Genomic DNA, 14,401 nt, shown 5'->3' with positions numbered 1-14,401 from the left:
CAGCGGATAAGGAGTCAATAATCGTGGATGACCTGATAGTGGAATGATGCGATATGTATGTGTACCTGAGATCCCCATTTACATCTGATGGATCAGTTTCCTCCGCTGTTAAGCCACCTTCCTATTGTTCTCCGAAACTGCACATCCATGCTTGCACCTTGACTAGTCAAACTCTTTCAACTCTGTCTGTCAACATCTACCTTTCCTTCTTGCTGGAAGTTTGCCTACATTCAGCCTGTTCTTAAAAAGGGTGACCGTTCTAATCCCTCAAACTACCGTCCTATTGCTTTAATTTCCTGCCTATCTAAAGTTTTCGAATCAGTCCTCAACAGAAAGATTCTTAAGCATCTATCACTTCACAACCTTCTATCTGATCGCCGGTATGTGTTCCATCAAGGCCGCTTTACTGGTGATCTTCTGGCTTTCCTTACTAAGTCTTGCTCATCTTCTTTTTAGAGATTTTGGTGAAACTTTTGCTGTTGCCTTAGACATATCAAAAGCTTATGATAGAGTCTGGCACAAAGCTTTGATTTCCAAACTACCCTCCTACGGCTTCTATCCTTCTCTCTGTAACTTCATCTCGTTTTCTTTCTGACCGTTCTATGGTGCTGCTGTGGTAGACGGTCACAGTTCTTCTCCTAAATCTATTAACAGTGGTGTTCCACGGGATTCTGCCCTGTCACCCACTCTCTTCCTATTATTCATCAATGATCTTGTAAACCAGACTTTTTGTCCTATCCACTCATTCGCTGATGATACCACTCTGCACTTTTCCATGTCTTTTCAGAGACGTCCAACCCTTCAGGAATTAAACAGTTTATGCAGGGAAGCCACAGAACGCCTGCCTTCTGATCTCTTTAAAATTTCAGATTGGGGCAGAGTAAACTTGGTGTTGTTCAATACCTCAAAAACCCAATTCCTCCATCTATCAACTCGATACAACCTTCCAGACAACTATCTTCTTCAATGACACTTAGTTGTCCCGCTCTTTTACACTGAACATCCTCGGTCTGTCTTTTTCTTATAATCTAAACTGGAAACTTCATATCTTATCGCTAGGTGAAACAGCTTCTATGAAGTTAGGTGTTCTAAGACGTCTCCGCCAGTCTTTCTCATCCCCTTACCCTCCGCCCCAAGGTGCTAACTAATCACCATAATTTTTTAAACCAGTTCCTCTCCAAGAGAGCATTTTTCAACTCCGTCTGCATTTCCTTTTTTTTCTTGGATTTCAACTCTACTTGGAACTTCTCAGCCACTAAACTCAATTCCTCCTTGGTTAGTGGGTACAGGGCATACACACTACTTGACAGAAGGAACGCTTCAACACATTTAGTCGCCATGATTACAATTACTACACTTCATAAAATATTCCTCCAAATATTACACCATTTGTTATTTAACCCCCAACAAAATACACCTTCACACACCAATACCCGCACTATAAAATGATATGCACAAGATATACATACACAACTTAAAGAAATATTTTACACAGGTAAATGCTTCTCAGTGACAATTACCGTGTAACACTTGTAACACCTACAAAATATTTAATATCCCGGACAGGCCCCCCCATTTTTTGTCATGATCCCGGTTATCTTTCCAAGAAAGTGTACGGTAAACTGATCCCAGAAAGTTTTAAAGGTCTGGATTTTCTAAGGCTTCGAATACCTATCCAACCAATCCGAAATCGTTAGCTATTGAACTCCTTCACAAAACCCTTAAATTGGCACAGCACGCCAGGAATCATCTCAATGCCAGATCAGTGTTGGGGTTGAAAACATAATTATTCTATATAATAACAGAATATATTAATAATAATGTTAACTTACAAATAAATTGAGGTAATACACATTAAAGGAAATTAGGGAACATATTTCTACCCTAGATCAACACACGTTAATTCCCTTACTCAGTCACAATAAATTCCTCCCTTTACTTAAGCTCTTATATCGCCTCCCTTATTGCTTAAAGATTATACACATCAATATATGTCCCGTCACTTCACAAAGCCTTTAAACCCTTTTACTCTTTTACAGGCCACTGGAATATTTTCCACAGCCGCAGAAAGCCTCAGGGCTTCTATGCATCCTGAAAATTTTGCTGACTCGGGTACAAAAGGCAAACACATATCGCCCCTCGCCTTAACACATTCCACCTGAAATACATCTTCTCCCTGTCATATACATACATATAAAGAACTTAAATTATGAATTAAATTATTGCTTAAAGATTATACACATCAATATATGACATTCCCGTCACTTCACAAAGCCTTTAAACCCCGTTACTCCTTTACAGACCACTGGAATATTTTCCTCAGACGCTGTTAACGCGTCCTCAAACAACTCTTCCCATATTTCACCTCCTCAAACCTCACAAGACATCACCATCACCGTCAAAGTTCACCTATAATACCACAACACCATCACCAAAGACACTGATAACGTCACAACACCACTATAACCCCAACCACAAAATGGCTGTCTCTCACACCCGACGTTACCCCTTAGCGTTACATCATCGACACGACTCACCAACCAAATTTCAGCGAACAAGAGCTCTTGGCACCACAAAAGGCTCACCAACCTGATCCTGGATATCAGGGTTATACCTCCACATCGCCAATATTTCCACACACCCGGTCAATCATCACAACACCATTCAAATTTATCCTGTGAGAATGCCATCCCTCTGTTCCCCCTCAGGGCTTCTACATTCTATCTCAGATACACCTTCTCCCTGTTATATACATACATATAAAGAGCTTGAATTATGAAGAGAATAATACTACATGATATAAAATGAGTAAATAAACCTTATACTAACTTATAACTAAGAATAAAGATATGTTTAGAAGGAAAACAGAACACAGTGGACACAAAGAAAACGTGTTCTTTTTCAGGGTAAACTCGGCATATAACATGACACTACATGCCTCCCTTCCTTCCGCAGCCTCGCTCCACAAGACTTTCTTCTTTCTCTCACCCTTATTCTGCCCACCTCTGTAATGCAAGAGTTAACCAGTATTCTCAATCATTCATCCCTTTCTCTGCTAAACTCTGGAGCTCTCCACCTGCTTCTGTATTTCCACCTTCTTATGACTTGAACTCCTTCAAGAGGGAAGTTTCAAGACACATACCCTGTAATTTTTTACTAACGCTTTTAGACTCTGGGGACCGGCACCTCAGTGGGCTTTTTTATTTATTTATTTATTTTTATTTATTTTTATTTATTTTTTTGTCGTAATTTTGTTACCCTTGGCCGCTGCCCCTCCTACATAAAAAAAAAAAAAAATCAAAAGTGCATCACAGGCATCAAGGCCCTTACAAAAACCATACTGATAACCAGGAAGAAAATTTGCACCTTTCTGCAAAGGCATTAGGCCACTTTACCAACAAACGTTCAAAGACCTTGGATAGAATGAGAAGTAAGGAAATTGGTCTAAATTCAGACTTGGGAACAGGAACAATGTTACCATTCCTCCCTAAAATGGGTATTAAGGAAATTGGCCTAAATTCTGACTTGGGAGCAGAAACAATGTTACCCGTCTCCCTAAAAGTACCGGCTTTAACCAATTTACGGAAGATAATAGATATCATTGGAGCTAAGTAATGGGCAATTTTAAGAAAAAAAAAAAAAACACACGAAAGATACCATCAGGACCAGCACCTCCATAAGCATCAAGATCAAGCAATAAATTTTTAACCTCACGAAAACGAAAAGCTAACGAAGTCAATTTGACTTCAGGAAAACAAGACTGAAGCATAGTAAGCTTTTGATTGTTCTGTTTACCATCAAACACATTAGCAAATAAGGTTACCTTTTTCTTTGGACAATAAGTTAGAGATCCATCATATTTAAATAAAGTTATATCTACTCCAAAAATAGCAGACTTAAGGACGGACTACCATCATTTAAGAGGATTTGTGGCACCTAGAAAGGTATCTTTGACACAACCATTATATGCCTTTTCAGCAGCGGCGTATAATATACTACTAATATACTACTACTACTAATATACTACTACTACTAATATACTAATGCTACTACTACTACTACTACTATTGTAGCATTGGTTGATTCTGTCATTCATTCAGAGATGTGAGCAGCTCGGTAGCCCAGATATGGATATGGTCCCTGCCGTTCTAAGCCGGGCAGCGAGGGCCGCGAGGAGGGGCGACACAAGCCTCCTGAAGCAACTGTTGGACGGTTTTCCGTACCTAAGCCCAGTGCAGCCTACACCTGCTATAGCCCTGGCAACGGTTCTACTAGAAGGTGTGCTGGGAGGCCACCGGGATTCGGTAATGATTTTGCTTTGTGCTGGTGCCTCACCGCTGTGTGGTGCTGGTCCAGGCCGTTTGACTCCACTATACGCCGCCGACCATAGCAAGGATATCCCTGCTGTGGTTCCCGCTCTACTACGGCAGGTGTGTGTGTGTGTGTGTGTGTGTGTGTGTGTGTGTGTGTGTGTGTGTGTGTGTGTGTGTGTGTGTGTGTGTTTGTGTGTGAGAGAGAGAGAGAGAGAGAGAGAGAGAGAGAGAGAGAGAGAGAGAGATTTAACAGTTCAACATTTGAGGCAAGAGGTATGTGTATCGACAGGTGTGTGTTTGTGTGTGTGCGTGTGTGTGTGATGAGAGAGAGAGAGAGAGAGAGAGAGAGAGAGAGAGAGAGAGAGAGAGAGAGAGAGAGAGAGAGAGAGAGAGAGAGAGAGAGAGAGAGAGAGATTTAACAGTTCAACATTTGAGGCAAGAGGTATGTGTATCGACAGGTGTGTGTTTGTGTGTATGCGTGTGTGTGTGATGAGAGAGAGAGAGAGAGAGAGAGAGAGAGAGAGAGAGAGAGAGAGAGAGAGAGAGAGAGAGAGAGAGAGAGAGAGAGAGAGAGAGAGAGAGAGAGAGAGAGAGAGAGAGAGAGAGAGAGAGAGAGAGAGAGAGAGAGAGAGAGAGAGAGAGAGAGAGAGAGAGAGAGAGGGGGGGGGGGAGGTTTAACAGTTCGATATTTGAGGCAAGTGATATGTGTATTATACGTAAATAATGAAGAAAAAATTTTAAGAAAATTAGTTGAACACAATAGGTAGATCACTGTTAGAATCAGACCCTGGCCAGAATCTGAGGTTATGAAGGACATCCACTAAGGTAACAGTTACCAAATGCCAAAACCAAAATCCTCCATTACAGTTACGAGGCGCCATCCTGGCCCTAATAGGAGAAACCAGTATATAAACAAGAAAACAAAACAAAAAAAACAACTCTCCAAGACGGCTCAGCTCATCTTCCTTTATTCAATGCAGGAGGCAATGAAATCATATAAGATAATGATTTACTCTACATTTAATTACAGTGATATTGTGACATATTTACTGCAGTCTGTTATATTTACTTTTAATTGGATATAGTAATCTAATCCATCTTTTCTTATTGCAATATCACCAAAGCAGCAACATTTCAAAATCCTTTTCTAAAGAATATCATCACCGCGCTTCTTAAAAAATCAAATAAATGATGTAGTTATGTAACTGTTGTAATGTATTAATTGCAAATTTTATGATCAATCGAATAATACATTGTTGCGAATGATTAACTAGCTGCTGTACATCCGGGGCAATGACACTTGTTATTGGATAAGAAAAATCAATATTGCGCCCTTGTATTATTTTCATTATAACTGTTAATAAACCATTTCATTCTCCTCAGGCATGCTACCACCAACTGCTGGAGGAAGCTTCATGCCCGCGTGCCTCAGAAGAACTACGTCATGCTCTTCAAAACCTAGCAGAACGTTTGCTGACTGAGGGTGTACAAGCAAAGTGGGTTTTCAAGAACCGCGAGGATGAAGCACAGACAGTAGAAGCTCAAAACTTGTTACGGATAGCTGGGAATGCTGGTCTTCCTTTGGCATGCCGTGCCTTGGGTCAGCAAAACCAGTGTTTATATTCCCTACCACCTACCCATGCTCCTTTATTAAATGCCCATCCCAGTGCCCGGGCAGTACTGATGCATGAATTAGACATGATGACAGTGGGAGGCCTGGATGACATCGCCCTGTGTGGCCCCGCAACAGACTCACGATGTGGGCGAGAACTGGCAATAATAGAGGAAGTTCTGGAACGGGAGACAAATCCTACATTTCAGACAGCGGCTAGAAAAATAAGGGGCCTGCTCCAGAACGAGAAAACGGCGTTCCAAGAGCCTATCCCTAAGATAATGCTGACAGCAGCGGGGATTGCGGCTCAGTTTGGATTAGCCGCTGCCTTAAATAAAATGACTACACATTGGTCCGATCTAGATTTGACTGCACCTGTTAGTCCAGTCTGGAGCGGAAAGACGATACATGTGGCTGTGCTGTGGGGTCAAGTTTGTGTAGTTGAGTTACTCGCATACCTTGGAATAAGTTTTATGGATAGGGTATCAGGAGGGATGAGTCCATCCCACGTGGCAGCTCTGATAGAAGACACCAAACTGTTAACATTCTTGAAGCAGCACCAACAGCGAATGGGCTTGACTACTAACGAAATATGCGCTGCAGGACTGACGCCACAACAACTTCTGGTAGGTGTACAAGAGTGGACAGGCCGCCATGCAGAGCTTACACACAATGAAACTCTTGGCATATTGCTGCTGCCGAGAGGCGCCTCGCGTGCAGCTGAGATGGTGAAGTTGCGATTAACACGTCTGGGGGTGAGCACCATAAAAGACTTATTACGAGTGTCTCGTGCCTGGATGGAGCCTGTCGCTGAAACTACTTACGCCGAAATGGAAGTGCAGCGTTTGTGTAATGCAATAGCTGCTTCAGGACTTTGTGGAAAGTTGCTTCCTGCTGGCCTTGTAATGGGATCCGGAGATCATCTGGTATTGCTTTATGTGCTACAGGGGGACGACTTCAAATCAACAAGACCTCAAGCATTACGGGAAGCCTTTACAAATAAGCTGCAAGAAGCACTGGAAGAACAAGTGGCCGCTACTCCTGAACTCTGCGCTATACCACCCATTTTGATCAATACGACCGAAGGCCTTACGCTCACGTGGCTCAGTTCCACAAGACCTGAATTACAGCTTCTGCGGGTAACACTTGTGCCTGTTCTAACCATCGATCCCGGAACCACCTTAGACTACGCCCTCGCTGGCGCAGGCATGGAGCAAGATACTGACTTGTACGCTGTTCCAATGACTGAGGGGTGGATGTGTTTACCTAGTGTGCCCATTAGTGCCGCCATTACCAGTCTAGAGACCGAATGGAAGCAGACGTGGGCTACATGTCGCTTTCTCAACAAACTACTGGAGCCACGTTGGTGGAGTCCTGCACATATTTCACACTACACGGGTGTGAGTCCGCTTCCAGACTGCACTCTCGCCTCTGCCTTCCTGAAGCAGCTAGCAGAAGATAATGAAGAAAAGAAGGAAGGAGAGGGCCTCGTTGTGTTACAGCGCATACTGGCGGTATTTTCTCGCGCAGCTCGCGGAAATTTCGGGAGAGTGTGGCAAGCTCTGGACGAAATGTCGCCTGAATGTCTCCCAGAAATCAGACCTCTCCCACTAGAGGTAGCTGAGGGAATCCTTTTGTACCTTAAGGAATTACTCCAAATCACTCAGGAAATGGAACCGACGCCTCGAGTCACATTCAAAGAATAATGTTATCTCACTTTCCATCAAACTGATACCTGCAAAAGAATTTTCGTATGTACATATTTGTATTGAAATTGACTTAGCAAGTGTCTCAGATATATTAATCCACTCCAGCGTTCCATTGATCAATATGTTATGGTCTACTATGATGCAGCAGAGATAAACCAGTATAATAATTCTCGTTGTCACTTCATATGAAGTATTATTATTAGTAGCAGTAGTAGTAGTTGATGATGATGTTCTTGTTGTTGTTGTTGTTGTTGTTGTTGTTGTTGTGCAGCAGCAGCAGCAGTAGCAGCAGCAGCAGCAGCAGCAGCAGCAGCAGCAGCAGCAGCAGCATTATTATTATTAGTAGTAGTAGTAGTAGTAGTAGTAGTAGTAGTAGTAGTAGTAGTAGAAGTAGTAGTAACAGCACCTGTAGTAGTTACCATGCTCGCAATGTTGCATGATATTTTGTGTTCCAACTATATAAGAATGGCTATGAGACTGAAAGGGAATACGTTTGTATTAAATTATTTACATTTACTCCATTGTATTCCCTGTATTCTATATTAAAACAATTCATATATACATTAATCTCAAAGCAAACTTCAATTCTCAAAAAAAATTTAACATGTTCTTTCACGTAATTAATCTTCATACACTTGTACACAACAAAAGTTTAAAACACAGATTTCTTTGCATAATTATTCATTACACACTTATACACAATATCCTGTTTTCTAAGGCAGGGATTGTCCCAAACCCGGTTCAGTACTGTTGGGGCCCCCCTCCTCCCTGCGCCACCCATTCAACCCTATCCCCATCTATGCCACCATATATAGAATCAGATAGATTGATAGACAAATAGATAGATACCCTTGGCTAGGCATAACAGCTGCATTTTCTTTATACTAATAGCCAGTGAGTCCGTGTCTCCGTGATTTTTCCCCCTCCCGTCTTGTGCTCGCGCCCCTCGGTTGAGAACCACTGTTCTAAGGTATCTAGGTAGGTAACTAGGTAGGTAAGGTAACTAAATATCTTACACATAAGCCTCCTTCATTTCTTTTTATCATCCCAAACGAGACACGGTGGTTTCGAGGCCGCTTCTAAATATTGTGGAATATACATTTCCACATCAATACCAACCTTGTACAGTACATACTAGAGTATCTGAAGCTATGTCTGCTCACAATCACTTTTACATTGTTTTGAACAGTTTTCATTATTTTTTTTTTTTCGAACCTTTCTAACTTTTGACATTACAACATCCCTATTACAAGGTTTGATCTTTTGAGGGGACCGTCTACGAAAAAAAAAGAATCGAAAAAAATAAATAAATCGAAAAATATTTGAAAAATTTTCATTGTATCACGTATCATTCGATCTTATCATGACAAAGTTTCTTTGCAAAATTCGCAAAAATAAAGATGTTACGGCTCTTTCCCTTCTCACCTCTCCCATGACTTCACTTCCACTGCCCAGCAAACGAGCATTATTACTGATAAACGGCGAAATATTCTCTACACATGGTATTCACTGGAATCTCTAGACATCTGGCAACTTTACTGAGGTTATAAATAGTTTACACCCCTGATATAGCGACCCCGAAATTAATAATAACCATAACCGCAGCCTCCTTCTAATAAGTAATAATAAGTAATGGGAGCGAGGAACCGCAAATCATGATCTGAACCAGCAAGGCGTACAGCCCGCCACCTGTTATTCTCTCACTTTATTTCAATTTCACCAAGTCTATTCCCTCCAACTCTTAGTCTTTCCCCCCCCCTAATTTCACCACCCTGTCTATCCCCCCCCATCACCATCACCTAGCGACCCCACTCTATAAACAATAGCAACGTGGACTGCCCACACACTGTTAATTCTTACTATACTTCAATATTTCTCACTATATCCTTCTTCTATCCCCACTCTTCCTTCGCTTCACCCCACTTTTCTAAAAAGAAAGAAGAAGTAGCGACCCCACTACCTATCCTTGTCATACTTTTTTTTTTTCACGCGTTCTCTTCCCACTCAAGTTCTCTAGCTAGCTTTCTTTTCTTCATCCCCATCCGCCCTTAGCATTCGCTCTCACTTAGACTATGGTTCACAGGTGGATGTATGGGCCTGCATCGGAACCAACACTGAGGAGAGTGGATGTATTTCAGAATGAATGTGTGCCAATGTGTCTTGGAACCCCGCGCTGCACTCGTGTGACGCGGGTGGAGGCTGAGGCCAATATATCACCACTGCTCCTTCAAATATCCCATGGGATAAAAACAGCCGAAGACTCCCATCAGTAACGAAGCAACCAGAGTTATATGGCAGTACCACCTCCACACTGCTGTCCCCCGTCCAGTCGCTGCAAGATTCCACCATGCTCTGCCAGCGCACGGGCACCAGACTGGACGATGCGGAACTGCTCGTGTTGCCCACTCTTCCCCTCTGGAACTCGTCCCAACACCACCTTCACCATCAACTGCCTACCGGGGAAAGAAGGCTGTTGTTGCTTAGGCGGAGCTCAACCAACACTTCCGTGCCCTCGTCGCTAACCTTCCTCTATCCCTGCATCTATACACTGACGGTTGCAAGACAGATGAATGTGTTGTGCAAGTGTGTGGTCGTGTGAGTGTGCCCTCAGGTTCCGACTGCCTTCCCATACATCGGTGCTTTCTGCTGAACTTTTTGCTATTAATAAGGCCATAAATTATGCTATGTAACAAAATTTCACTTTTGTCTTGTCCTTGGCCCCAAATCATAATTTCCCTGTTATTTCCATCTAAACAAAACAGGAAAAAAAAAAGTTATTTTTTATCCTAAAACTTTGCTTTTGTGGTTAGAACAATGAATTTACATGTTTGCCTTATTTCATTATAGTATGAGTTACTATTTGTTTTAATGTCAGGTGAAGACGTTTGCAAAATTTCAATTGTTTATCTAATTGCTGTTGCATATAAGTTAAAACAATGAATAGAAGGGTATAAAGTGTTCTAAAGATTTTCTTATTTTAATAAGATCATTCTTCAGCTGACCAGATCTAGCAAGAAATTTCTCATTTAGAAGAATCTTTGGAACTGGTAAACTGTCAATTTGGATTTAGGAGGGAAAGATCATGCTCTATGAACTTATTGTCCTTTTGTTCAAGGGTAGTCGATATTATGCAGGAGAGAGAGAGAGAGAGATGGGTAGATGGTGTCTGCTTAGACTTGAAGAAAACGTTTGACAAAGTACCACACAGAAGATTGTTATGGAATATTAAAAAAAAAAAAATGGAAAAATTGGAGGAAGACTGTTGGAGTGTATGGAGGATTATCTGGATGATAGAGAGATGAGAACTATAATACAAGACCAATATTCATCTTGGCTGAAAGTAACTAGTGGTGCCCCACAGGAGTCAGTGTTGGGACCGATAATGTTTGTAATATATGTGAACAACATAAATGAAGAAATAGTTATATGAACTTATTTGCAGATGATGCTAAGCTGGTGAGAAGGGTAGAAAAATGTAAATGACTATATGATACTGAAAGATGATTTAAATAAGATAAATAAATGGAGTAAATCTTGGCAAATGGAATTTAATTTCAGTAAATGTAAAGTAATGGAGTTTGGTAAGAGTAAGAAAAGAATACAATATTTTTATGAGATGGAAGGTGTGAAGTTAAAGAAGTCAAAAGAGGAAGCGGATTTGGCAGTAACAGTTACTGAAAATTTGACTCCGGACAGACACATTGATAAAATTACTGGAGAGACAATGAATTTGTTAAAAAGAATAAAAATGACATTCTCATATTTGGATGAAGAAATTATAAAAAAAAGTTGTTGGTTTCCATGATAAGACCAAGATTGGAATATGAGGCAGTGGTGTGGTCTCCTCATACAAAGAGGAATATTGTAAAATTAGAAAGAGTACAAAGAGCAGTCACTAAGATGGTTCCGGATTTGAGCAACTCAACCTACGAAGAGAGATTAAAAATGTTGGAAATTCCTACCCTTGAAAATATGAGAGAGAGAGAGAGAGAGAGAGAGAGAGAGAGAGAGAGAGAGAGAGAGAGAGAGAGAGAGAGAGAGAGAGAATGATATTTAATAAACATCTATAGAATGATAAATGGTATGGAAAATGTGGACAAAAAAATGTTCTACAAATTTAGACACACAGAGTACAAGGGGACACAGTAAGAAGCTGAAGAAAGTAACTGTGGAAAAGACATCAAAAAGTATAGTTTTGTAGGAGTACATACATACACCATTAGAGGTTCGAGGTAGGTTCCAGTAATGCGGTTTACACCTCGTTGGGTACTGCCACGGTCTCGGTCATTCGGCTGACTGGACGCCTACATAAAACACCACACACACACGCCTGCAATGGTTTTCCTTTATTGTGATTTAAGTACCACCTGGAGTTTGGGTAAGCACTTTGTATTATGATGGTATTGTGATTATGATAGTATTGTGATTATGATGTATTTATTTAGTAATAACTTTGATGAACATGTAAGTGTATGTGATTAGTTAAAAGTATTTGGGTGATCTTGTTAAGTACTTATTGTGAATGTACCTTGTTGGTGATATTTGATAGAAACATGATTTTCTATGGAGTTGGATTAGTATAACATTTCCAGACTATTGGATATATTATTATTTGTACGTGGTGTACGATATGTTTTCCCGGCGGCAAGCCAAGCACTGCTTGTCGCCAAGAGTGTATCCTCAGTTCCGGGCCGAGCCCAATAAAGGAGAGGTGTGTGTCCCTGTGTCTCGCTCCCCTGCCTAGCTATCTTACATGGCGCAGTGAAACCCTTACCTACACCGGTCAAGATGCCTCTACCTCGCCGATCCCCTCGCTCGACGCCTAGGGCCTCGACGACAGTGGTTCCTCGCAGCCTCCAGCCGCTGCTCCAGCAGGCAAGGCAGACCATCAGTGACCAGCAACAAGCCATCACCACCTTGCAGGCCAACATGGCGGCGCTCATCACACGAGGCAACGTGGCGCCCGCCCCTCGGGTGCCTCTCTCGGCTGCCCCCGAGAAATGCGACCTGGATATGACACCAGCTGCATTCAGGTCGTGGAAACGGTCCATGGAGTGCTGGCTTCTCCTCTGCAAGTGGCCACGCCAGGAAGTGGTCCATCACGTCAGACTCCTCTGTGGCCCCCCGCTGCAACGTGCCTTGGACGCCAGATTCACCTTCGACCAGTGGAGCGCCCTCATACAGCAGGAGGCGCTGGACGCCATTGGTAACCTAGTGCTTCGCTCCTCCAGCCCGGCAGTGCAGTGGGCAGAGTTTTTCGGTGTCAGCCAAGGGCAGGACGAGTGTGTTAGTGACTACTTCGTACGGGGCGCCCAGAAAGTCAACGACTGCGCTTTCGAGTGTCCCCAGTGCAGCCTCAACCTCTCTGAGTACTTGCTATTGAAAAAGCTTGTGGTAGGCATCCGCGACACGGATGTGCATATGAGGCAGCCCGCCAACACACCACAGGCGTGGGCGGTTGGCGGGAAAGCAGTCGCGCGGCTGGCACCGTGCGGGCCGAGGAGGACGGGGACCAGACGCTCGACGCCGCCGCTGCCACCACCTCTGGCAAGACACAGCCCTCACGTACTTGCTGGAACTGTGGTACTTCGCACGCCCCTGACAGAGCTTCCTGCCCGGCCAGGGAAGCAGTCTGCGTCGCCTGTCGTAAGAAAGGTCACTTCAAGAGGTGCTGCAGGAGCTCCAAGCGCCCACACGGCACTGCATCTGCCAACGCCGTCTCGGGATCAGTGACAACGGCAGGCGCGAACGTGTCCCGCCAACCACTACAGAGGTAAAAGTGGCGCTTGGCAAGGGCGCCAAGCACCGCACAGCAGCTGTGGCGGACACCGGCGCCCAGGTGTGCGTCGCGGGGGCGGCCCTCCTGTCCAGTCTCAACATACAACCCACGCAGCTACAGGGACGTGCAGGCTTGCGGGATGTAGCGGACTTGCCCTTACGGTGCCTCGGATCGTGCCGGTGTGACATTTACCTTGGCGGCCATGCTACACAGCAAGAAGTATACTTCGTACCCTCCGCCAGGTCGCTGTTCCTGTCACTGAGCGCGTGCAAGGAGCTGGGGCTGGTGCCCGCCGGCTTCCCTCACCACTCCCTGCCGACAATGCGAGCAGTGGAAGCGACCGCCGAGCCTGCCCAGCCGCCTGCCAAGCCCGCCACGATACCATTCCCGCCACACGAGGAGCACGTACGACGGCTAGAGGAGTGGCTACTACAACACTTCTCGGCCTCCGCCTTCAACACCACAAGGAGCCCGCTGCCCGTGATGGACGGCGAGCCTCACCACATCCACCTGGCACCCAACGCTGTCCCCTACGCCTGCCACACGCCCGCCTCGGTGCCGAAACACTGGGAGGACGAGGTGAAAGCCCAGCTTGAAGACGACGTACGGCGAGGCGTCATCGAGCCCGTCCCGGCAGGGGAACCCACGGAGTGGTGTGCCCGCTTGGTTGTGGTAGCAAAGAAATCAGGGCAACCGCGGCGCACCGTCGATTACCAGCGCCTCAACGCCGCATGCCGCAGAGAGAGACACCACACCCCCGTCCCCTTCGACATGGTGTCTAGTGTCCCCAAACATTGCTTCAAGACAGTGGCTGACGCTTATTGGGGGTACCACCAAGTCAGGCTGGACGAGGAGAGTCGAAGTCTCACCACCTTCATCACCCCATGGGGGAGGTTCAGGTACCTCCGGACCCCCATGGGCCACTGTTCTGCTGGCGACGCATACACAAAGCGCTTCGATGACGCCATCCAAGGCATCGTGAGGAAGC

General features: G+C 44.2%; 1 protein-coding gene across 1 annotated transcript in view; it reads left to right on the top strand.

Annotated features, from left to right (window-relative positions):
* The window catches only part of LOC135091508 (uncharacterized), a 112,931-nt gene that overhangs the window by 91,254 nt on the left and 7,276 nt on the right, over nt 1–14,401 (top strand). Inside the window, exons 9-10 of the mRNA XM_063989213.1 lie at nt 4,101–4,430; nt 5,697–12,012. Of these exons, the coding sequence (XP_063845283.1) occupies nt 4,101–4,430; nt 5,697–7,631 (2,265 nt within the window). The 3' untranslated portion in view covers nt 7,632–12,012. The remainder of the gene's footprint in view (nt 1–4,100; nt 4,431–5,696; nt 12,013–14,401) is intronic.

Source organism: Scylla paramamosain, chromosome 37 (assembly GCF_035594125.1).
Source record: "Scylla paramamosain isolate STU-SP2022 chromosome 37, ASM3559412v1, whole genome shotgun sequence".
NCBI classification, from domain to species: domain Eukaryota; kingdom Metazoa; phylum Arthropoda; class Malacostraca; order Decapoda; family Portunidae; genus Scylla; species Scylla paramamosain.
Note: the sequence above shows the minus strand (reverse complement) of the source record. Positions and strands in the feature narration are given on the sequence as shown.